The 26,278-nt window shown below is 36.4% G+C and overlaps 1 protein-coding gene across 6 annotated transcripts in view; it reads right to left on the bottom strand.

Annotated features, from left to right (window-relative positions):
• erc1b (ELKS/RAB6-interacting/CAST family member 1b) overlaps positions 1 to 26,278 on the bottom strand; it is a 220,437-nt gene that overhangs the window by 171,903 nt on the left and 22,256 nt on the right. For 3 of the 6 annotated variants that reach the window (XM_051890004.1, XM_051890009.1, XM_051890005.1), the window contains exons 3-8: positions 17,199 to 17,615; positions 13,277 to 13,351; positions 11,992 to 12,147; positions 10,499 to 10,582; positions 7,571 to 7,738; positions 5,616 to 5,783 (exon numbers count right to left, since the gene is read on the bottom strand). In XM_051890004.1, coding sequence (XP_051745964.1) covers positions 5,616 to 5,783; positions 7,571 to 7,738; positions 10,499 to 10,582; positions 11,992 to 12,147; positions 13,277 to 13,351; positions 17,199 to 17,615 — 1,068 coding nt within the window. The remainder of the gene's footprint in view (positions 1 to 5,615; positions 5,784 to 7,570; positions 7,739 to 10,498; positions 10,583 to 11,991; positions 12,148 to 13,276; positions 13,352 to 17,198; positions 17,616 to 26,278) is intronic. The other 3 variants (XM_051890006.1, XM_051890008.1, XM_051890010.1) reach the window with 1 other exon arrangement.

Below are 26,278 nucleotides of genomic sequence, written 5' to 3'. Positions count from 1 at the left end.
CGTTCTGAACCAGCCTTAAAAAGTGTAGCAAATTGGAAGTTCTTCATCCACAGGGGAGGTTCAGGGGTTAGTGAATGTTCAGGGTTTACGCCAAACCCTCTGTGAATGTGCATGGGGACATCCTTCGATGAAATACTGGAATATGATACACTTGATAATACATGTTGAAATGTTACTCAAGTGGTGAGTCATTGTTAATGAAGTAAAATTCTCAGTATTACTGGAGCGGAAATGAAAAATGTCTCAGCCGATCAAAGAATGCTGTATGGATTTTAAAATAAAATGCATTATAATATTTGCAGATTCCTTCACTGTAAAAAAATTTCTTCATGATTTATCACATTTTTTCTTTTGTCAAATCAACTTCAATAATTGATGTGGTTCAGATAACATAATATTTTGAGTTTCTGTTGATTAAAGCAATTGTTTTCATTGTATTAACTCAAATTTTTAATTTCAATGAACTCAAAATTAAGGCAACCAGGTAACTTACTTTAAGTTAAACCAACAATTCTTTTTTACAGTGTTGTTACATCTGAAACTGGTTGTTTGTCGTGTTTTAATGCATTATACTTTCTAAGGGTTTGTTCAATTAATAGATAAGTATTATAATGTGTTAATTTTTAATGAGACCATTAAAAATTGCATTACAGGGCATAATTAATGCATTAAAAACGCTTGTATAATGCATTATATATAAAGGGTTTAAGTAAATCACCAATGCTGCATTTATTCGATAAAAAAAATACATTAAAAACTGTAACATTGTGAAATATTACAATGTGTTTTCTATTTTCATATATTTTTCTATTTTAATATATTTTACATTTTCAGCATCATTACTCCAGTCTTCAGTGTCACATGATCCTTCATAAATCATTCTAATATGCTGATTTGCTGCTCAAATTATTATCAATGTTGAAAACAGTCACTTTGATCAATTTAATGCATTCTTGCTGAATAAAAGCATTCATTTCTTTTGAACGGTAGTGCAGTCCACTATACTTTGATGACAGTTTTATGTCATCAAGGTGTCATGTTTGTTCAAAAGTTAGCAGGCTGAATACTTCTAAGAGAAAAATAGTTGCTGGAATTGTTGAAGTTTGTGAGGTTCATGACATGTTTCATGTTTCTTAATAAAAGTGTTTTGCAAGAACCTCAAATGTCCTGGATTGTGTTTCAAAGCTTGCCAACAAATTCTTTGAGCAACGCTGAATATTGGGTGTTTATTACATCTGAATGGAGCGAAACTCTGACCACAAAGTCAACAAACAGGTTTAGTTTCTTTGGTGTCGTCTGCAGAACAGATTTATTGTTTCAAAATAAGATGTAATATGCCGATAGTCTAAAGCCTATTTTTCTTAATTGCAATCCTAAATGGATTTAATAATGATAAAAATCTCCAAACATGGAAAGTTTATGGTAAAAAACATCCCAGAAGCCCACCCCTAGCGCTGCCCATGTTCATCCACAAGACAAAGTGTCTCTGACGACCCTCTCATGCCAAACAGAGCTGCTCTCCATCAAGACATTCGACTCGAGTTTACATACTTGAGCGAGTTCTGCTGAACTGTGTCTTGTATTCCGCCCTCCTCGCATTAACAAATGTTATTTTCTGCAGCCTGTCCTGCCATGAACTTGCGAAAGAATTCCCATCCAAACCGCTGTTTTCAATATTTAGTTCGGCCGCTTCCACTGCGGATCTGTCTGCCACCTTATCTGACAGTTGCAAATTAAATTATCGTTATTTTCCAGGCTGTTAAAGGGTAAGTGTTTGGTTAAACACAAAACATCGAATATAAACAAAGAGAAAAGAGCCGCCCGAAACTCTCGGCTGCCGCTGAAAGAGATGTTTTGCTCTGTTCAGCATGCACTCGCTCACATCCGCGGAGGCAAACGGTGCCACTGAGAAGGCAGAGAGCTCCACACTTGAACCGGAGCTGCTGGGAAAACAATTACAAAGCCAAAGAGCTCCGAGAACGAGAAAAAATGATGTTCAGACATTAAAGGAGAGTGCGAGAAAAAGAAACGAGCCCAGGCTAGGCCTCCTCTGAGAACGAATGCATACATCACAAGACATTGTGTATCTATTCATTTACTCACTTATATACACAGACACACACAGTCTAGGAAAGCTCATTTTCGTACGCGCAATTTTAACAGCGCTATGCGTTGTTTGAAAAAACTAAATGGTGTAGCTTTTTTAGGGAACATATTCTACACTTTTTAGTATTTTATTTTTCCCTAAAGTCTACTTGTAATGATAGGTTTTTAACATCAACAGTTTTATTTTTTTACATTATATTTTCCACTCTCACTCACATTCGAAATTAAACAGGCTTTTTTTGCTACTTAATCTCACAGAATTCTACATGCAAATGAGCTTTGGTATGATTGGCTAACGCTTCCCTAAACAGCACACACATCATTCATCAGGGCGGGTCAAGTTTCTAAATAATGAATATGCATTCTTATGTAAATGTAGGCAGTCTTATGGTAATGAGCTGATGGTTGAGATGCCAAAATCATGATTATTTCTGTATCACCTGCTTTTCAACTACATTTCCATAAACTTGGTGAACTGAGGAAGTTTAGTCAACATTATAAAAGTAAACTATGCAATGATATTGTCCATGATATGTCCCATAGACTGTAAAAAAAAAAAAAAAAAAAAAAAAAAAATATATATATATATATATATATATATATATATATATATATATCCCAGAAATGGTTACATCATTTGGAGCTTAAGTCTGCGCAGTAGTAATCCTGATGTGGAGCTGTGTTAATGTTCTCATAATTTGGCAGCAGGTATATTAGGCTGCTGTCACTTTAAGACCTGACGCACTGATCCATTATACTGTTACATATGCGTCCTCTTTCTCAACTCTTTACGTTCATTTATAACATAACTGACTGTTTACATGAATACTCGCCAAGACTGGCATTATCACATTATTTTGTGTGTATTTGACTATTTAAGCGCAATAATCAGCAAAAAAGTACACAATTTAGTACTGAGAGATGGCTTTATGTGCACATTTTGGGTGTGAGCACAAAATCTGCAGGAATGAGTAAAATTACGTGCAATACGCGCAATCCTACACTGAAATTCAATCCCTGTAACATCAACAACATTCATCCGGTGAAAATGAAACAAGTGAGTGAGGGGAGGCGGGTTTGTGTGTCAACTCGCTGTCAGAGAGATTAGAGAGTGAGAAAGCACAGTTAGTATCGTGTATCATTTCTGCCGAAAATGAGTAAAGCGTTTTAGATATTTCAGTATCGATATGTAGCGAAAATTCTATATTTTTGACACTACATTGCACTTAGTTAATTATTTCAGACATCTTTTTAACACTACAATTGAAAAATGTATATATTATATATAAAATTCAACCTGCCATAGTGGCTAGTAGGAGTGACTGCGTTACACGCCACTGCTGAAATCCACTCGCATTTGGCGGGTTGGTGGGTGTTAATGTCAAGATTACACCCCATTTTTATAGCATCAAATAACTAACTAAACCCACACTTATTGGAAAAACAAACACTTGAACATAAGTCAACATGATAAGAACTACCTAAAGACGACAGGAACATCTTAATTGAAGTGTAATTGGATTTTTTAGTTTGGCTCACGTCCCATTTGTTTACATGGAGAGGGCGGGGTTTATGATCAATACTGCAGCCAGCCACCAGAGGGCCAATCAAAACATTTTGGCTTCACTTTTCAGGATGTGTGCGGCAAACTTGAAATAGCCCCTTTAACAGGACAGAAGGTTTCTAAAAATGTGAAATGATGCGTATGTGCTAGTTTTTCCTAGCTGGATGTAATACTGCTTCCTACAGTCTCTCGTTTTCTCGTGTTTGACCTGTGTGTTGAATGGTGTCCTGTTGAGCAGCCCCATGCATACCTTCATAGCACTGTCTCAATGTGTTATGGCCATTAGGAACAACTCTGGGGCAATACAGAACGGCTCAGGCACTATAATGGAAACTAAATGTTTCTCTTTCTGTGGCTTGGGAGAGCACTTGGCTCCAAAAAAAAGTTCATTGTGCCCCCGATGACTCTGAGAGGCTTTCAGACTCAAACTGTGAAGAGAAGCAAAGCGGTTGAGACGAAAAGAGAACGAAAACAGCCAAAATAGAAACAAAAATGATTACGAGAAAGATCAGACAATGATAAGAAAGTGTCAGGTCTTTATATTAGAGACACTCTCAAATAAAACCTGGGCTTTTTCCCAAAACAGCAAGTACGCAAGCATGATTTTACGACTATAAGCTGTTTATAAGTGATGTAAATAGAGCTCTCTTATTTTTACCAAAATTTACTTGAAAACTATTGATGATATTCACAAATTTGGATACTGGACTATGAATATAACAATAATTAATAAAGAAACTTGGGAAAAAAGCAAGCATTTGCCATTAAACCGATATCCTAAAGGTCTGAATTAGAAAGAAAAAAAACAATTTACAACCTTAAAAGGTCTTCCAGAATAGCGATTATCCATCAAAAGCCACTTCCTGTAAACTATGAGTGAATTCAAAGGGGTACAGCTATTAGCCATTCAAGCAAACATACTTCAGTTCTACTTTATAGCAAATGATCCATTTGCTTTTTTTGGTAAACGTAGTCGTAAAATAACATATGACAAAAGTTACAGCGATCTTAGGAGCATGATTTGCAACATTATCCCTGGAATGTCCATTAGAGAGATGCACAACTTCCTGTTTTCCCAATAAAGGTGAGCTCACGGTGGGTTTTGTGCACTCAGACTATCCCTAAGTCAAGATTAATGAGGCAGCGGACGGGGGGCTTGTTTGCACAGCCTATGATCTCAGCGCAGAAGAACTGAAACTGATAGTCGGATGTGACCGTCGAAGCATTGCTTCATGGGGGGACAGGCCACGGCCAGCCGGGTCACCATGGAAACATCCTTTGACAGCCTCAAAGAGTACGGCACGACAAGCTCGAAACATGTCAGTGATAGCTTTGACTTGTGTGCTGATTTCTGTCAAAGTTTGTATATTGTGGAATGAAGTTCAAAGCTGCACCCTAAATACTGACGATGAAAAGCGATGTCGGCGGTAACGGCGAAAGCTACGGCTTCCTGTATATCCAACGTGCATTCGAGGTAGAAGCAAACAGCTGTTGCATGGATATGAAAGATGCAGAACAGACATATAAACCCTGGCGCCCGCTGTTAGCCTGAGGTTAACGGCCTGTGTGTGTCATTTCTGAGAACAGGAGACTCCGTCGCCATCACAAACACAACTTTTCCCTACTTTTAGAAATCATAAATTTACACAGAGGGATATTTGGTGAGGCTGGTTTCGTGCATTTCGCCAGAACTCATTAAACGTGGCCTAACAGTGCCATCTATGTTCAGGAGGAGGAATTACATGCGTTTGAAGGGCGCGCCGATGTTTACGAATGCATACGCTACCGCAATGCTTCTGCTGGGATCCTTGAAAAGGTATGCGTCGAACACAAAGTTTCATTTGCTGCCAAAAGCATGAAACCATCGAATTTGAAGTATAATAAACAATTTCGGTACGGTTTTGATGTATAAACCAGCAGAGAACTGCTGCGCCACGGCCTTTACCTTCTTCTGCAGCACGTTGACCTTGCGTTCCTTTACGTCAAGCATGTCTTTGAGGTCGTGAATTTCTCCGTTGAGCGTTCCCTTCTCCTCTGACATTTCCTGAATCTGCTTGCTCTTTTTGTTAAGCGTGGTCTCCTTCTCTTCCAGACGTAAACGCAGAGCATCGACCTGAAATGCACACAGGCACAAAATTCATACAGACACATAAACTGACACTAAGTGTACATTAAAGCACTATTATTCATGACAATGTGCAGGAACAGTCTAATACTTGGCCAGTTAGGGCACATTAACCGTCAGCTAAACTCCATGAATCACATGCTGGCACTGGTAACACTGGATTATGATAAAAAGTGTGATGATAGACTAACTACAGAATTAAAAGCACACACAAAGAAGCCATTCATGTCCCAGCAACTTCACAACAGCCCAATAACATGTTTGATACAACAGTGCCCCCTGATGGTCAGGCAGGAAGGCTGCAGGAAATACAATGGTTTTCCATCAACAAAAAAGACACACACAAAAAAAAAAACATTATAATGATTTTATAAAGTTCATTAATAATATGTTTTCTCAGCCTGTAAAAAACTGAACAAAATTACTTTAAGGGGGATTTGAAAAAGCTTTTCTATGTTTAGAGTATAATATACATAAAAATGTATTTTATTTTATATATATATATATATATATATATATATATATATATATATATATATATATATATATTATTGTATTGTAATTATTTTATAAATCGATAGTAGTTTGGTATTTTTAATATTGCTAGTTAATTAACTGGTATGCTTGTTGATCATATACATGTTTTATGCCTTTTATGCAAACATTTGATTTGTTTTGTAATGTACACAGTGTTGAGGAAAGTTACTTTTAAAAGTAATGTGTCACAAATATTGTGTTACTCCCTAAAAAAGCAACCAATTACTTTTTATGGAAAGTAATGTGTTATGTTACTTTTGCGTTACTTTTTCTCACCTGGGCTGGACTTGCTTGTTTGTTTTTTTAATAACAAAAATTTTCTATTTTTGGCAAACGTAAAGACCCTTTCACACCAAAAGTGAAATGAATAAGTCTCAGGCTGAGGGAAATGTAAATTCACGCCTGTAAAGTAGAGGGTGCAACTCAAACAAACCTTTCAGCTGTGTTGCCATTCTGGATTACAGAAGAAAAAGATGCAGGAGAAGCATGCTCAACATCTGAAGTCATTTTTGCTTATTAGTATGGTTAAATTGGATCATCGAAAGTTTGCAGCAAAGACATCAGTTAATCAGATACATCACATACATCAGATATTTCATTGTAAATTTAAAATTACTTTGCAAGTATTTGATTATGTTACTTGCATTGCTTGTAATGCATTACCACCAACACTGGATGTACACAACACTGTTGCTAATAATTATGCTGATTTAAATTGTTCTTCCCATATTTTTCTGTAAGTTTTATAAATATTTTTTATTTAGATTGATTTGCTAATGAATCATTCAGCCCACTTTATCACATTTGACCATTTCATTTTAATTTACTCAGAAACCAAACATAATAGCAGCTTGAACAAGATTAACTGATATTCACTATAGAAATTTCCATGATTTTTTCACAAATGTGTACGTAAAAGCCTGGAAAACATACATTTAAAATCCCCTGATCTTGACATACATTACGGTAGTTATCCTGGATAAGATAATAAAGTTATTTAGCTGGATAACTAGATGAGTAAGTCAGAATTGTGGCAAGCAAAAGTCAGAAAGTGTAGGGAAGAAATTATAAATCTCAGTATGGCATCATTTTCCAACAAAACTTCTTTCTCGAAAGACAGTTTGGTAGAAAAATAATCCATCAAGAACTTAAAGAAATTCTCAACTTTGTAAATTCTATATTACTTTTATCCAACCATGCTATACAATGCCAGTTCACTGCCATAACGCAACTCTTACCTCAGTCTGCAGGATGGCAGCACGCTGTTCTTTGGCAGTGAGAGACTCTTTGAGCACATCGATGTGCTGTTTGCTGTCAGAAAACTGATTAGTGAGCGTCTCCAGTTTAGTCTGCAGGCCCAAGAGTTCAGTGTCCTTCCGGGACAAATCCTGCTTCACCTGGTCAATCTGTGCAAGACAAACACTCAGTCTGAATGTGTGGAAAACTCTCCAGAAAACTGCTTCAAACCAGACCGTAAAGCTCTGGTGAAACACATTTCCCCTAAAACACCTTTGTCGGATGCAAACGCAGCAAAACAGGATGAAATCTGTAGTCTCAGGTCTGACATGAGAACAAAACAGTGGAAATTTCGAATTATACCAAGTGTGAACCCTGATCTGAGACAAATTAAACTTGCAAACTTGTTGAATTAGACACCTCAAACAGGCACAGCATTACCAGGTTTTAGCAAATAGCAATTCCTGTGAAGAGAAGATGTATTGAGCTTAAAAAAGGGCGAAAATGATCACATAATGCTCAGCCAGGTGCTTTCCACACAAAAACAAATCATCCACAAAACGCTCAAGATACACAAGCATTTGAATTAAGTACAAATTTAAATCCATTTTTACACACAGACAGTAAACAAAGAGTTAAGACAATATAAAACAGACAAGTGTTCATCTGCAATGTAAAAGACAAACATCACAGTCTTGACACATTCCCTAGCATGCACTGGGGCAGCTGTAGCAGGTTAGCATGGCCTAAAGCTGTAACTCTATTGGCTGCCAGTCACCCTAGTGAGAAAAGGCGTGCGCAGGCACAGGAGATGGCGAGAGAGAGTGATAGAGAGAGACAGACTCAAGCCTCGTGGACATTAGTGCTCTCAGCTCTACTCCAACCAGCGCTACAAACAAGAGGGAGAGGAAAAGAGGGAGAGAGAGACGGGTGAAAAGCACCGTGGGAGTCTAGAGTGGCATCCGACCTCTCAGCACAGCACTGGGCGACTCTGCTTTCCTGATCAGAGAAACCTTGGAACTGAACCACTGCCGCCCACTCATCCTGCTATTATGACCACAGGCGGCCACTGATAAGGAGTCGAGACTCAAAAGCTAACATTTTTGAACAGTTCCCTTCACCGCCCTAAACCTTTTTCACCGTTCCCTCCCTTCGCCCACACTGATCATACTGTCAAATGATGCTACTGTTTGTCTTTGCGTCCAGAAGCACATTTCTCATGAGTTCTTTAGTCGGTGGAATATCATGTTCTATTCAAGTTGAATTTAGTATGGAAAAAAATTACTGGGATGGTCAAACAGTATAAAAAGCCTATGGGATGCACTTATGTAGAACACTTGACCGATACCAATAGCCAGTGATGTCATTGTTAAACTATTAGAAAATGTTTTTGCTAAATGAAATGAAGCTGAAATAAAAAAGTATAAATATTAGATAAAATATATATTTATATATACAGACACTACCGGTCAAAAGTTTTTGAACGGTAAGATTTTTTAATGTTTTTAAAAGAAGTCTTTTCTGCTCACCAAGGCTTCATTTATGCGATCCAAAACACAGCAAAAACATTAATATTGTTAAATATTTTTATATAATATTTTAAAATAACCATTTTCTATTTGAATATGTTTCAAAAATGTAATTTATTCCTGTGACGAAAAGCTGAATTTTCAACATCATTACTTCAGAATCTTCAGAAATCTTTCTAATATGCCGATTTGCTGCTCAAGAATCATTTATTATTATTATTATCAATGTTGAAAACAGCTGTGTACAATTTTCTCAGGATTATTTGATGAATAGAAAGTTCAAAAGAACAGCATTTATCTGAAATGGAAAGCTTGTGCAACATTATAAATGTCTAAACTGTCACTTTTGATAAATTTAATGTATCCTTGCTGAATAAAAGTAGTAATTTCTTTCCAAAAAAACAAAACTCTTACTGACCCCAAACTTTTGAATGGTAGTGATAATGTTATATAACACACACACACACGCACACACGCACCGATTTTAATTCACAGAAGATGGATACATGTTTAGAAAAAAAATACTGGGCTAGGCCTAATATTATGTTTTTAGTGTAATCAAAAAAATGTCCAATACCAACACAGTCAAAAATATATCATGCATCCCAAAAATACGTCTGAAGATTCTATCTATTTATTGTGCTGTGGGATCTGTACGAAAGATTCTGCAGTATGTAACAACAAAACAAATTGTTGAGAAAAATGTATTTTGTCCAATCATTCTGCACAGTATTCCACTATAGAGTGGTGCAGGTACGACATCACTTTGTAGGCCAAAACGCAGAAACGAGTTAGCATTTTAGCTCTTCCGGTTCCATCATGCCTAAGTCCATGGATTTTTTGAATGGGATTTTGGTTAAATGGCTGAAATAAGGTCTGTGGTGAACACAAGCTCAAGACACTTACCCCGCTCGTGATGTTACGTGTCTTGAAAATGGCAGTTGCTAACAAATGATTAAATGGGACTACAGACGCAGTCAGGGAGATTAGACGTCATCACGCCGAACAGGTAAACTCAATCCGCTTTTATAGCCTCATTATGTTTATAATTGTGCACTTAATACTATTCTATCTCAAACATTCTAGGAAAATGTTTTTAGATAAAAACTGAAAGAGTTGTCGGAAGTGGTGTACTTCGTTTATAGTCTACCTTTAGCTTTTTACTTCTGGCAACTGAATTTAGGCTTCATCTCTAAAAAATTATCTTGACGGACAATGTGTAAGTATCAAAAACTTGTGTTGATCACAGAGCTTATTTTGAGATTATTTTCACAGCTTTTCTGAGGTTAGCGTGAATCAGAACCCTATCTGAGGTCTGAGTGGGCGAGACGTTCTCTCTGGTGAGGGAAGCAGAGCTGTGCGTGTTCTAAGCCGGTTCTCTGGGTGTCTTACGGCAGAGACCTCTTGCTGCAGCTCAGCCGCCCGTTTTTTCAGCTCCTCGCCCTGTGCTTCGCTCTGAGCCAGCTCGTCCTTCAGTTGCTCTACCTGTCAGGAGAGGGCGCCGTTACTGCAACAACCACCAATCACCATCCACCAGCTCGCATGCACGCCCTGCGCCCAATCAAACATCACCCACGTTCACGTGATGTCGTCAGCATTACTAAACCAATCAGCATTCACCGCACAGGCCATGCGGTTATGATTTAGCCATTTAGCTGCAATTAAATGTCTTTAAAAAGGATATGTTTAAAGTCCCCCTGTGGTGAAAATCAAGTTTTTAATGTTGTTTATGTGTCTATGTGTTTTTTTTAATATGCTGTAAGACAAGCCATGTGCAAATTCATAAGTCAACACCATTGCTGAGTATTTTCTCTTTAAAACTGCAGTGATGTAAAGACAGTCTCAAACCAAGGTTTGAAATCGCTGGTGTTTCTTACGTCACAAACTACCTTGTAACCAATCACGTCAATGTGCCGGCGGGCTTTAGCATATCATTAACTGACTGCGCAAGGGAGTCTCAGGAGAAGCCAGGTTATCCCGATATATTTTATTGTTGATATGAAAACTCTGGTACATTTAGCAATATAGCGGGTGTATGATGTATATTACGATGTTATGATGAACTATATGCCTTTCTCCACGGACGTTCTGAGCTGTTCAAAGCGTTTGTAAGGAGACTGATTTTCAGAAGGCAGCTGTCTGACTCTGACATGGTGAACAGGATCATGGTTTGTGTAACATTAGCAACACATTATTAGCTGTTTGATGACGTGGTCAAGCATAAGGCTAATCATATTAATTACTGTTATGTGTCCAACGTTGAAAAAAGTGATCTCATTGTGCAGCGTTTACCTCAATAAGTTGACCGAGTGGATGTCTGAGCTCGTGCAGGTGAGTGGAGGCGGGGCTAATTATCATATTCATATCCGCGTATATTAAATGAGGCAAGGGTGTAGAGTTACATTCAAGCTATTTTAAGACAAAGAATTTTTTAACAGGAAAAAACGTTTAAATATGTCATTTTGGTGATCAAAGAGGAGTTTTAAGGGATAAAATTATTGACTACAGGGGGACGTTAAAATGTGAACAGTTGCCTTAAGAAAAATATTATATATAAAATTAATAATATAATAAAATAAATTAAAATAAAGACGATAAAAGTAAAAATATAAAAACATATTAACATTGTAATAGGTCAATGTAAAAGTAATGATAATAAAATAATAATACGATGAAGAAGTTATCAAGACAACTTTGACCAGTTCAAATTAAAATGTAGACAAATTTATGCTTATTGATCTAGTTGTGATGCACACCATTTCATAAAACAGCACCACAATATTCCAGCTAATATTCAACACCAACCCAAATCTGTGATCAAATAACACGACCTGCACTGGTTAAAAAAGCACCGTAACAAAACAGTAGTAATGCCCATGAGCCACAGTTTCTACCTTATTCTTCATGAACTTGGAGTGACTGCGGTAGACCTCCATCTGTTTCATCTCCTCCTCTCTCTCCTCCGTGCTGAGAGCCCCGTTTGACTTGAGCATCTGTATCTCGTCCTCCAGATCCCTCAGACTGCGCTCCAGAGAACTGATCTTAGAGTCCTGCAGAGATCAGAGAGATGTTTGAGGTGGAGGAATGGAGGACAAGGTGCAACACTTTCGGTGTCCTTCCTAAGGAGCTAGTTGCTTATACAGAAGTGTTTTAAACATGAATCAATCCTGAATTCTAATATAACATTTAAGACACTAGCGTAAACAAACAAAATTGCAACAATAAAGATTTTCAACCAGGTTTTCCCAAACTCTCCCACATAAACCTAAAAATAACTTACTTAAAGTATAATAAACTATTAAATTATTAGTGTTTTTAAAGGTTTCAAGTGAGTGTTAGATGATGGCAAAGATATAAATTGAATGTTAAAAGCATTCAATATTAAATATTGGTTGATACCAGTAAATTTAAATAATGATTTGATAACTGATATGGTACAGATATACTGTGCATCTCTACAAATCTCTGCTATAAAGTGTTAAAATTTAATTTTATATGGAAAACTCTTCAAATACTCTATGTGTCTACTTATAAACCGGACAAATCCAGTAAGTTTGGTTTTTTTTTAAATGCATTTATTTGATCAAAAATACAATAAAAACAGTAATATTATGAAATATTATTACACTTTAAAAGTACTGTTTTCTATTTTAATATACTTTAAAATGTAATTTATTTTTGCGATGCAAAGCTGAATTTTCATCATCATCACTCCAGTTTTCAGAGTCACATGATCCTTCAGAAATTATTCTGATAGGCTGCTCAAGAAACATTTCTGAATAAAACATTTCAATGTTGAAAACAGCTGTTCTGCTTAATATTTTTGTGGAAACAGTTTTTTTTCCAGGATTCTTTGATTAATAGAAAGTTCAAAAGAACAGCATTTATTTAAAACAAAAAATCTGTTATAACATTATAAAATGTCTTTACTGTCACTTTTGATCAATTTAATGTGCCCTTCCAGAATAAAACTTCATTTCTTCAAAAAAAAAAAAAAAAAGAAAGAAATCCTTACTGACCCCAAACTAAGTAATGCAATTTTACTGACTCAACATGACAGTTTGAGGAATATGAGGCTTTAGTTATTATTATTAAAGGAATCTATCTTAGAAAGAATACTAAAGTTTGGGATTTACTCACAACAAACACACACACACACACACACACACACACACTTGCCTTCATCTCGATGACAGTCTGCAGGGCTTTGGTTTTGGCAGATTCTGGAGCTCCCTCATATCGTCTATGGAGATCCTGAGAAGAAAACACAAGACGAGGATCATGAGGTGAAACCACAGGATAATAACGGCTCCCTCTACCGCCAGCCATCAGCTGATGAGGATCCATACCACCCCACATTATGTCCAGCCCAAACGCTGATGATAAAACAACCCTGACTTCTGATTTTAACAGCCAAATTTCAGCCTCAGCACACTGATGTCACTCTAACTAAATTCTGAGGCAGCAGAGACAGTTTCAGTCCTCTGGTTTGAGTGTTTATGCATGACTGTGTCCCTTATGAAAAAGATAATGTACCGAGCAACCGACAACTGCAACGTGCACTGAACACAAAGAGCCTGCACCCTGCGGGCAATTAAAGACATCAAAATCATCATTCAAACACAAAATATGGACACCAAACCCTTCAGATATGAAAGCACATGAAGAGAGAGAGTGACCGACGTGGAAAAACAGCCATTCATCTACATGTGTGGAGTCACAGAGAGCATATCGGAAGCAGAGCAACGCTTCAGGGAATTTAACTGTTGAGAGCTGCTCTTGAATGACACTCATATCTGAAAGAGCTACAACATTACTGTCTATTCCAGGATGTTATGACACTGCTAAAATCACAAATGCTCATAAAAAATAAAAAAACATCTTACAGCCATTTGATCTAATTTGGCTTTGAATGTTAATTAAAGATATGTAAAGAGAAAACAATTAAAAGTGTGATTTAAAGATAAAGATGGTGCCTTAAAGTTGCATTTGGTGGTCAGTTTATGTGTTCAGTAAATGTACATTTTTGACCAACGTTTTTCAGTTTTGATGTCATTTGTAGTGAGAAATTAGTTTTGTAGTAATTAAGTATTCACTTAGTCATGACCAAAGCTCGCTCTTAGTGTAGATCATTAAACTATTATGCTGCCTCAGAAATTTGTCCAAAATCGTGAGGTACCTTCATGTGAAAATGCTGCCTGCAAAGTCATTGCCTGATAGGGTAGCGAGGCAACAAGTCAACTGTCTAAGCTTTCGGGCACAACCATAGTGAGTGTTGATTATGCCATTTCATTAACTGGCCACTAGATGTCACTGTTGCCAAAGTTCTGCTATTGGCTGTTGGCTGTCTCAGAAGATGCCTGACAGAAATACAGAGTGAGAATGCCAGACAGAACTCCTTTCAAAACTACCTAAACCATCTCCTGACAGCACTGAATCTCATACTGAGATGAAACGATGAAAGTATACATTACAGGACTATAACGGCTGCCCAATTCATCAAGCACATAAACTCACATCCCTGTCAGTCCAACTTAATAGCAACTTGCAACCTTTGAGGTATGACTGTATTTCTGTCAACAAAACATGCCTCTTATTTTACTCATAAATCAAAAACCACTATGCTAAAAGCCCATTGGAAACTCCCAAGGGAACCCTTGACTTGCAAGCTAATTCTCTTCCATGTTAAGGATTATAAAGCTCTATTATGCAACAGATCTGACTGAGAAATGTCAGTTGAACTTGAATAAACATCAATCAGATCCCTCCTCGAGATAAAACTACTAAACTAAATGTGATGAATGTGTCTTCCGCCACATTAACAGTTTTTGCACTCAGCAACATCTGTGTCTCCTTTCATCAATGTTCTTTTCAGTCTCTCCCGTTTCTATAGCAACAAATGTTCAATGCCTTCAATTTGTAACAGGTTTCCCTCTCTCACTCTCCCTCTCTCTCGGTAAGCTTGCTCGTCCGGAGCAGTTTAAAATGACTAATCTATTCTAGAGCCCTTGATTCATCATCACCATAATTGGGAGTCCTAGCAAAAACATTTTATTGCGAATCATCATCATCATCATCATCTCTGGAAAAATGACCAAGCATATTTTCCAGAGCAGCTGTTTAATTTGTGCATTTAGTGTTATTCAATCCACAACAGTCATTTAAAGGTGCAATATGTATGATTTTTGCAGTAAAATATCCAAAAACCACTAGGCCAGTGTTATATATTTTGTTCACTTGAGTACTTACAATATCCCAAATTTTTCCAACTATTTGTAAATCGTGAGAAAAATACAAAATTTTAACCAAGGCTCCGGGACGCGTGAGGAGTCGCCTCTCAAATGCGTCATAGCCGCGTTAACCCTCGGTCTGCCTCGGTTTCCGGTTTTATTTTGTAGAAAGCATGGAAACACCAAAGACGCTTTAATATATTACACGTTTTAATAGACAAGGCAACAACTGTTTTGATATATTTATAGACAGAACACTAATTATTGTTATATAGCTCAACACGTTTGGTCTTATTGTTTAAATCTAATTTTCTTGACTTTTTGCGAGTACCATGCTTTACCATGCCTCAGAGAAAAACACTATTTTTTCAAGTAGCTAACATAGCATAATCAGATGCAGCTTTATTTTTAGTAATACAGAATTTTCTCCATCATACAATATGTTTTAAAATTAATTGCGTGCCATTTATCAACACAAGCCATCCAGTATTTAATATGTTATTCTAAAATCGATTTAATTACTGCAGTGTGTCTCAAACAAGTGTCTCACAGCAGCCACCGAGCGAACGCACAGAGTAACGTTATAACATCATTTTCAACACACTCAAATGTATCTAATATGATGAATAGAGCTGCGTTACCTCATACTCATGACCGGAAAAGCGGAAGCGGCGCCGGCGACTGTGGCATAATAAAAGTCCCGCTGCTCGTAAGGCGTGTTGCGCAATCGCTCCAACGGCCTCGTTCAGCTCCCACAACACTCGGTCCTGCTCTGCTTCATACTACAATAACGTTAATAATCACATCCATGAACATGATTTCTTCCCAAGTCCTATCCCTATTCTTTTGCACCGTCCGTTGAGGTGAAGACCACATGTCCCAAGTTTCCGCGCTCAAACTTGGCGTCATCAAGCTACGCCTTTGTTTTGAATAGGCCTCTAGCGACCTCTAGCGGACAGAAATCCTACATACTGCACCTTTAAATGTTGCTAAGGTACTAGGTATGGGTATGACAAGACTGATTTATGAGCTTCTACAACTTTTGACCTCCTAACTGAACTCCTTTCCACAAATTGATCACAGAAATAAAAACAGTATAAATCAAATTGAATAACAGTTTTCGCTTAGTCTTATTAAGCGCAAACAATAAGTGCAACCATAATCAAAGTACTCTCTCAATATTCAATAGAGAGCAAATTTTTCTTCATTATGATACAGAGCTAAGAGATGGCTACAACTACACAGCCCAGCCTAAGATAGCTTTCATATTGGGAGATATTTCCATGCATCACGGAGCCGCTTTCAAAATGCGGGGTATTGAAATCGCGTTTGAATGTGCGCTCGCGTTTTACTTTCGCTTTCGATTTAGCGATCGCACGTACTCTGTGTATAGGGAGCGGCGGCGCTATCAGATGCTTTATCAGATGCTTTTCGGCTCTGTTGTGCAACGAATCCTCCGCCATGGTCTCGTCAGTCATCTCGTCACGTGATCAGTGAACTCTGATCCCTGCTGCACTACGTACGACAGCTCATGTTTGATGAGCTGGATGGGATTGAAGCAACCGTTATCCAACTGAATGAAATGGGTTTTATTTCTATAAAAAGCAAAATGACAGTGGAGGTGTAATGCAAACATAGCGGTGGCATATTCTATGCTAATTTCACCCTCACACTGACGGCAATATCGCGAGACAGCTTTTCATCTCGACGAGAAATCTTGTCACATTTTAATCTCGCAAGATCTTGTGGCACAAGATCTCGTCACACCCAAAGTACTAGGTGACATATTTCATGCAGTTTTGTAAATACTTTTCTATTTGGTTGATTAAAGGTTGCATTAGTGTTGTTTGATGGTTCACCAGCGCTCTCACCTCCCTCAGCAAGGCTGTTTCCTTCTCCCTCTGCTCCAGAAGGCTTTCCAGGTGATGGATATGCATCTCGGCATCGGCCAGCCTCCGCGTGCGCTCGTGGTCCTCCTCGCTGGCCTTGGCCGACAGCCCTTTGCTCTGCAACATCTCCAGGAGCTTCTTGATAGACTCGTCCCGGGCGCAGAGCGTCTGTTTCTGCGTGTCGATGCGCAGCTCCATCTCCTCCAGAGTCTTCCTCAGGAGGAAGAGTTCCTTGGCCTGCCGCTCGTGCTCGCCATGCAGCCGCTGGAAGTTCTCCTCGGTCAGCTCGGCGGTCAGGGGCTCGCCGGGACGAACGCTGGAGTCCTGCTGGAACAGCTGGTTCAGATCTCTCTGGATCCGCAGCTCGTCCTGGAGGGCCTGGATGGTCATCTGGAGATGCTGCAGAAGAAACAAATGAAGAAGAGATAAAGTCTGTGTAAACAATGCTCTCTTTCAACATACTAGCTATACTACAATTCTGGCTATATTTGGTATGATATATGTGATATAATCTTAAAAAAGACATACTAATACAATATATTAGGTTTGTCAATTTAATTAATACAAACTTAGGCAACACTTTATTTTAAGGTGCCCTGGTTAAAGTATAATTATACAAATAAGTAATGAGTAATAGTTATTAAAAATATGTTCTTACTATATAATTATGGTTAGGTTTAGTTGTTTGTAATTATGCATAATTTACTATAGTAAGTACATGTAAGATGTGTAACAGGGTCACTGTAAAATAAAGTGCTACCAAAACTTACCACTTAAAAACAAATAAATACATAAATGAAAATAAATATACAATTAAAATCAGAAATTAAAGCAAATATAAATAAAACCATAAAAATAAAAACAAATAATAAACAAATAGAAACAAAAATAAATGAATCAAAATAAATAATAAAGCAAATAAAAATGTATAAAAACCCAAATAAATATTTGTTACATTAAAAAAATTAAATAAAAATAAAAATAATAAATAAATAGAAACAAAAATTAATTGATCAAAATAAATATTTACAACATTTAAAAAATAAACAAATATAAATAAATATAAATAAAATACATAAAATAAATAAATTAATAGAAACAAAAAACAAATAAAAAATAAAAATCCTAAATAAATATTTATGACATTTAAAAAATAAACAAATATAAATAAAAACATTTAAATAAAAACAAAATAAATAAATAAGTAAGTAAACAAACAAACACAACTATAAGCAACTTGCCTTGCCTTATTAGTAATTCCCTTAAACCTTGTATGACTCCAGAGTTTTCTCAAAACACTACATCAGCTGTGAGGATGTACTCGGGACACTGAATCTCTGGGGGCTGGAGTGAGTTTTAGAGCTCTAAAGACAGGCGGCTATTACTTCCACCTGGAGCAGCTCTCTAGAGACCCGGGGTAAATACAGGCCATGCTCTCCAACCACACTGAACAACAAGTCCCAAAGGAGAGGGATTCATGCCATCTCAGAGAGGACCAAATAAGCAGTTTACAAGAGCTACGCTGGAACAAGGAGAAGGTAATAGAAGGGGTTCAGGAAGGCCAGAGGGCATGAATTTAAGAATAGTCACAAATATATCCGCAGTCATCACCATGGTTACTGGCGCCCTTTTCCCTAACACTGTAGGAAAATGTTACAGCCAAAAATATGCAGTATGGTGTAATCAGACAGAGGGTGGTTTGATTTAGGGAGGTATGAATGCGACAACTATTCATTTTTTGTGCATGTTTTTGTCTGATTACCACATGGATACAGCAACAGGTGCTCCTCCATGAACTTGTGATGTGAGACAGAAGGTGCGCTGTCAATTTCCTTGATATGATAAACCAATTTACATACAAGAAGAGGACAGTATGTTTTTGGCTTGACACTAGACCGTAACTCAAGAAAACACCTGCTTCTGTCACGACAAAACAGGCAACTCAGACACACGACATTCATACCGCACACACACACACACACACACAATAATAAAGCAATAGGCTAATGAAAAAAGTGAATCATGGTCATCAGTTAGAAGCTTTGAATTATACACATATTTACAGAAAGAGACACTGATGGCTGTATTACTCTGTAAATATTGACTTTATATTCTCAACAGTTTCTAATGGCACCACAGAGACAGGACTCTACATTATTCATTAGTCTCCTCTGGCTGCTGTTATCTCTGTTGTGTGTGCGTTTGGAAAAGAGAGTGAGAGAGAGAGAAAGAGACAGAAGGGAGAGAGGTAGAAGAACAAAGAACAAAGATATAATGTACTTGTATATGGACATAGTACTTCTTTCATAATTGCCATTTTTTTAATTTTATCATTTAAATTTAAGTGAATAAATAATATCTATAAAAAATTAAATAATATTTGTAATTAAATCATTTGCGAATAAATATTTACAAATAAATGTAAAAATAAATAAAGGTAAAAATAAATAAATGTAAAAAATAAAAACAATAAAATAAATAAATGTAAAACAATAAGGTTAAAAAATAAATAAATAAGTAAATAACAAAAATAAAGATAAAATAAATAAATACATTTAAAGATAAAAATAAAATAAATATAAACAATAAATATAAACAAATCTAAAACAAATAAAGGTACAAATAAAAATAAATAAATGTGAAAATAAAAATAAAATAAATAAATGTTAAACATAAATAAATAAATAAAAATAAAGATAAAATAAATAAACAAATATAATAAAATAAAAAATAAATATAAACAAAAATAAATAAAAATATAAATAAAAAGAAATAAATAACAAAAACAAATAAATGAAGGTACAAATAGAAATAAATGTAAAAATAAAAATAATAAAATAAAATGTTAAAAATATTTAAAAAAAATATTAAAAAAACAAATATAAACAATACAAACAAACAAATAAATAAATAATGTCCCCTGACCGGTTTACAACTACAGGCTTTAAATTGAAAACTGAGGAAGCAAACGGGATGCAGAATTGTAAATCAAATAGTATTTTCCGAAAGTTAAATTAAAATAGAATGAAATTGCCCGTTAGTAATTGAGTGAAATCTGTATTCATTGATAATGTATTTAATATTGTGCCTAAAGTATTATTAGACGGCTGACAAGTCAGGATAATGCACTTTATTTCTCTTTTTGTATTGTATTTACAATTATAATATAGTCATAATCGTAGTACAGATATTATATTTATTTTAGTTTATATTTGTAGGATTAAATGACTCCACAATATTTAAGAATTTGCATTCAGCTTTAGCATTACCTGTCAAATGATAATTTGTCTTTGTATACATTCATCCCTCAAATGTTGTTTTGTCATCGTTTATTTTTTTTTCATTGTTGTTGCCGTGTTTGTTCAGTGAAAAAGCAAAAACATTAAAAGTGTAAAAAAATTGAATGAAATTCATATAACAAGCAGACCTGTTTAAATCTGTTATTTCGACTTTTTGAAAGACTATACAGTATAAAACATCTTTCAGAATGAGACCAGATTCATGCAGTGCTTGTGAAATCACTTCTAAAGAGCAAGACATGGCACACAAAAATCAATATGAAGTACCAGCCAGCCTTTAACTCAAAAAGAAGGGGAATAAAACCTTTGACAGGACAAAGCATGGATCAAGCACTTCTAAAATCTTCAGTTTGATCATTTACTGGCTTTATTTGAACATAAAAGTGCCAAATGCGCTAAAGAAAACCTAAGAGGCTGAGGTAGAAGCTGTCAGAGGCATGATGGGACAACAGTCAAGCACATGGTCAGGACAGAGGAGAAAAGATGCAGATCTTCAGTGACATGAGAACAAATTGCAAGCAAGCCTCCATAGTGTATTGAACAACCTTAATCTGACAAGAACTGCTATATTAAGTATACCATAATGAATCAGGCCTGCAAGCTTTGTACATATCTGATATGGTGATATTATATTAAAATGGCAATCAACTGAAACCTAAGACTAGCAGAGGCAAGTCTGAACACCTCCTACAGGTCTATAAACTGGCGCAGACCCCGATCAGACACAAACATCAGATCGATAGCAATATCAACAAACCATTTATCAGAGTATGCAGTGGTTTGGGTTTCTCTCAGACATCAGACAGATCATTCTGTGCAATTGACGTCTTTTCTTTCCACTCCATATCACGCCACATCACACATCCTTTCTGGTGGAAATTTTTGCCCTGTCTTGTCCTGCCTCTAATCTCCACTCCTACACTTCAAGCAAATCTCCCCACCCTAAGGCACTGGGATGGACATTTCCTGCAGATATTAAACTCAAACCCCCTGCTTTACTATCACATCCACCCTGAAACGCACCGCCTCATCGCTGGAGATCCCTTCTTGTTCTGAGTGATGAAACTTCATTTCAGAGATGCTCCTTATCGATGTTGATTTTCAGAATGAAACAATCAGCAGACTACATTGATTACTGCAGAATCAGACGCTAAAAATGAAAAACAATCCATGCCCATTGACTGAAACATTCCAGCATTTTTTTATCAGCTTCTTTCATGTTGTCTACTGGATCACTCTTATAAACACAAAATTTCCCCTAACATCTATTGATTTGTTTTATTTTCAGGCTTTTGCCGCTTTTATTAACTCTTTCCCTGCCAAAATTTTCATGGCCCCCAGAATATTTTATTGTATTAAATATCTGAACATGCAATATATCAAAAAATAAATAAATAAATAAATAAAAAAAATAAAATAAATAAATAAATAAATAAATAAATAAATAAATATATATCTAGCTTTATGCATTCTTTTTTATCAACACTTGAATGCGGGTAAGTTTCAGGGCTGGGTATTGACACAAATTTCAAAATTCGATTCAATTTCAATTCACAAGCTTGCAATTCGATTCGATTTTGATTAAATTCGATTCGATATCGATTATTATGGATATAAGGAACAGTACATGGCAAATTTTCTCAAGGAAAAAAATCTCAACTAATGCTGTAAACAATACATGGGAATCAGTTCTACATTACTATAATATTGAAGGTTAAAATTAACTGATTTGTATACAAACACTTAAATTAGTGGAAGTTAAGCAAGTTTTTATAATAATAAAGTTAAAATACTAACTTTACAATTATGTAATTATATTTCTACTCCAATTCGTTTTTTTGAAATACATTATTTAAATGGTGGCTGTTATAAAAACTTGACGGATTTATTCAAACATGCATTAAATATTGAAAAACATTATAACGAATGTGTAATATGGTGCAAATTTAGAAAATGCTATTCTCTAGTTCAGTTTTATAGCTGACTAATGAGTTATGGTCACTGAATATGGTTTCTGAGGTAAATGTGGTGTTACGTGACATTGCTTACAAGCTGTTTCATCGATGTCTTTCGCGTTTGAAACACTGATTGAGCTATTTCATTAGACAGGATACGGATTTCGGTAAGTTGTACTGTATCTTTGAACATACCTTTGAGTGTTCATTCATGTTTATTTCGTGCTGTAACTGGTATTAAAGTGGAGGAGATGATCAGTTCACGTGCGCTTCGCGTTGCCGCCTCTCTTGATCTGAGGCTACAGCCATCTGTTGTTTATTCATCAACTGAAAACAGACTAGACTAATCGATTCTTGGGATTTAAGAATCAATATCGGTTCATAAAAATGAGAATCGATTAAAATCGAGAAATTTATATTTTTTTACCCAGCTCTAGTAAGTTTCATAAAAAACATTTTGAACAAAAAGCTGAGAAAATCACTTTTTTGTCAAAGACTACATCCGGATCGGATTCAGAATGATGATCAAAACATAGATCGATTAGATTGCGTTTACTAAAACCCCGAAATCTTGCACAGCCCTGTACCTCTTCCTGGGTTTGACATTTCATTCGGTAACGTTAGGCAGTTTTGATTTATATGAAAATTAATATTTGAAGATCGCGTTAGTTTACATGTGCATAAGTAATGCTTCTATGGCTTGTTTCTGCTTCTTCTTCGCCTGTGTTTGATCCAGAGATTCTGTACTCTTTCAGAAGATGCATAATAGCGCCCCCTACCATATAGCAGTGAAAACATGGATTGCTGGAAAATTCCGTCAATGGCGGGGTAGCGTTGTGTCATAAATGATGGAAAATTCTGTCAACATCACACTGTAAACCCTAACGCTCAAAATAATTAAACAAATTAGTTCAGTCAAATTAAATTTACTAATTATTTATAGTATTTAGCACTTTATTTTTCTTTCGAGTTCACAGTACTGATACTGTTTCATTGCTTTTGATGAACTCATTTATGAACTCATTTCTTTTAATTTAGACAAACTTAAGTTTAACTGAAACTGGGCTGGGATTTCTGTTTCCCAGCATGCTTTGCCCATGGCACTCGAAAGGAAGAGTAAATGCTAAAATTAAGTGTTATATAATGTTTTTTTGAGCATGATTTGTGTTTAGTGGGAGATTTAGTAGTGATTAATGTTTTGTTATGCTAATTTAAAAGAGTTTTAATGTGGGTTTTAGGAGAGTTTTAGGAGAGTAACCCACTTTTTAGGAGAGTGGGTTTTAGGAGAGTTCATGGTGACAAGTGGTGCATGCGGCTTGGTTTGAGAGCAGTTAAGTTTAATGTTTTATACTGCTGTACTCATTCAGCAAGTGCTATACCGAGCTATTGGCAAGATAGCATTTTCTGTATTACCTAGTCATAGCTAGCTAAGTTTCCACTAATGAAAATGTTTACGTTGAGATTACAGGATAATTTTAAGTTAAATGTATGAATTTCAATTTATTTCAATTTAAGAACAATTAAAAGGTTTGAGTACAGAAAAGAAAAAAAAAAAAAAAATCTGCTAGTTCTTCTTACTTAAATTTTGAATTTCTTAAAAATCTGATGTAACCATTTTTTTGAGTTTTGCCAACTTATTTGGGTTTACAGTGCAGGGAAAGAGTTACAAAAAAAAAAAAAAAAAAAAACCGTTGGGAAAAACTAAATTATTTAGGATAAATAAAACAATGCAGACCAGCACCTTCATACATCTGGTGCACTAACCACTAAGCCATAGCTCTAACTTATCTAAACTACTCTTGACTAAGTTAGCACAGTAAGGCATTAAATTACATATAATTTTTAAAAAAAAAAAGGTTAATTGTCGACTGTCAATAGTGTAGCAATATATGAAAGAGAAGTCACTTTCAAACCAAGCAGCTGTCTGTTGCTCAATACAGCGAATTTGCATAATCAACTGAACCTGAGGCGAAATCTGCATGGGAAAATCTTTTGCTCTCACACAAAAATCCACATCATATGGATTCCATCTGACTTGATTTCACACTAAAATTTGCCAAACAATGATAAATGTGATCACACCATAAGAGAAACACTGCTTACTAGTCAAAAAGGGCTAAAGTGACATATATAACCACCCAGAAACTGCATAACAACATACTAATAACCATTCAGAACCAATTAACATCTGCTAACTGCTAGTGGGGTGATTTAACACCTGAGGCCTTAGCACTTTTATTTCATTTCACGTCACGTCAGCATAAACTTTTACCGCTGATGCAAGCATTTGCACTTCCCTTTTCCAGACCTGAGGGTCCAACACAAGACTGACCGCACAGAACACACAGTCCTGACAGTATGACAGACAGCTGTGCTCAAGAACTACTGTTACGAGTCCATTGCCTGAGGGTGGAGCTTCAGAGTGATAACTCACACAAAGCTATCGGTCAGCCTCAGGCCAAAGACTCAGAACTGCTTAAAAGAACAGACCACAGTGGAGAAGAGTATGCTGTGCATGACAAGACAGCCAAAGATGATTGATTCTGCAGCTAAAATTTGAAACTATTCCTACCAAGTTGAATGGTAGAGACAAGCACTCCTGCTGTGATACAACTGGCTGAACACCTAAACAATCATACACTCTCAGGGAAAATAAAGTACAAACGTTGTCACTGGGGTGGCACCCTTTCAAAAAATATACCTTATTTTCCCATAAAGGGTGCATATTAGTACCTTTTGAAAGGGTAACGCCCCCAGTGACTGCTTTTGTACCTTTTTTCTGAAAGTGTAGCATTTTCTGAAAGTCATTAGCATTCCCATTCATTCTAGTGGAAGCTGCAGCAGGAGCTAACGCGATCTTTCTTCATCCCTCCCACTTTCCTCCACGTGTTTGGTTTTTTTTCCCCTCACTAGAAGGATCAGTCTATCCCGGTCCAGCCCCCACAGATGGAATGTTTTCAGTGGAATGCCAAACCACAGAATGCAGCGGAGAGGGAAAAAAGTTGGCTGAGGAATCAGCCGGATATTTCAACTGCGACGGGATACTTAGAAGCAGCCCGTCTTCTGAAGACTCGAAATGAACCTAAACTAAGGATAGACGAGAAGCGATGGGCTTTGTTTTCCTAATAAGAAGGCACGGAGAGGCTGTAATCTCAAGCATGTGCAACCTTTGACCCTTAACGACCTTTCAGCATTCCATGAATGTTGGTTGGGCCACAATGAATGACCTGAGCTGCTCGTCCAATCAGCACAGACTCATTCGGCCCATCACAACGCTTTGCGCTGACTTCAACTAACATGTTCCAGAGAACAAGTATCCCACACAAAAATGTTAGAGCCACACCTCCCTTTTAGACAGCAAATTGCATGGCATACTAAGAGGATCCAGTTTGGTTAAGAGACACGTTTCATCTTACATCCATAATAAATGAAATTACACTTTAAGTATCGAAGAAGGTCAAGATGTGTCTGACATGCATGTAAGTTAGGAAAAGTGAAGATAAGTAGATCATTTAGCACCTCAAAGTCACCATCATTATGTTTCTGACACCTCTTTCAATCTTTATTTAAAATCTAGAAGCTGGAAAGTCCCAGTTAGAATAGTCCACAAGATTGTGAGTACAAACACAACAAGGCGATTAGATGAGTTTTCCTGTTTGGTGTGAAGATGTTTAATGTACCCAACAACCTCTGTAGTCCCATTTGCTGTAGCGACATGTCAAAAGACATGTTAAAGCTTAAGAAAAATCTTGAGTGGGGTATTATTTATCTATTTTATGTTGTAGGAATATAGCTTGAAAATTGTGTT

The sequence above is a fragment of the Ctenopharyngodon idella genome, chromosome 4 (genome assembly GCF_019924925.1).
Source record: "Ctenopharyngodon idella isolate HZGC_01 chromosome 4, HZGC01, whole genome shotgun sequence".
Taxonomy (NCBI): Eukaryota; Metazoa; Chordata; class Actinopteri; order Cypriniformes; family Xenocyprididae; genus Ctenopharyngodon; species Ctenopharyngodon idella.
Note: the sequence above shows the minus strand (reverse complement) of the source record. Positions and strands in the feature narration are given on the sequence as shown.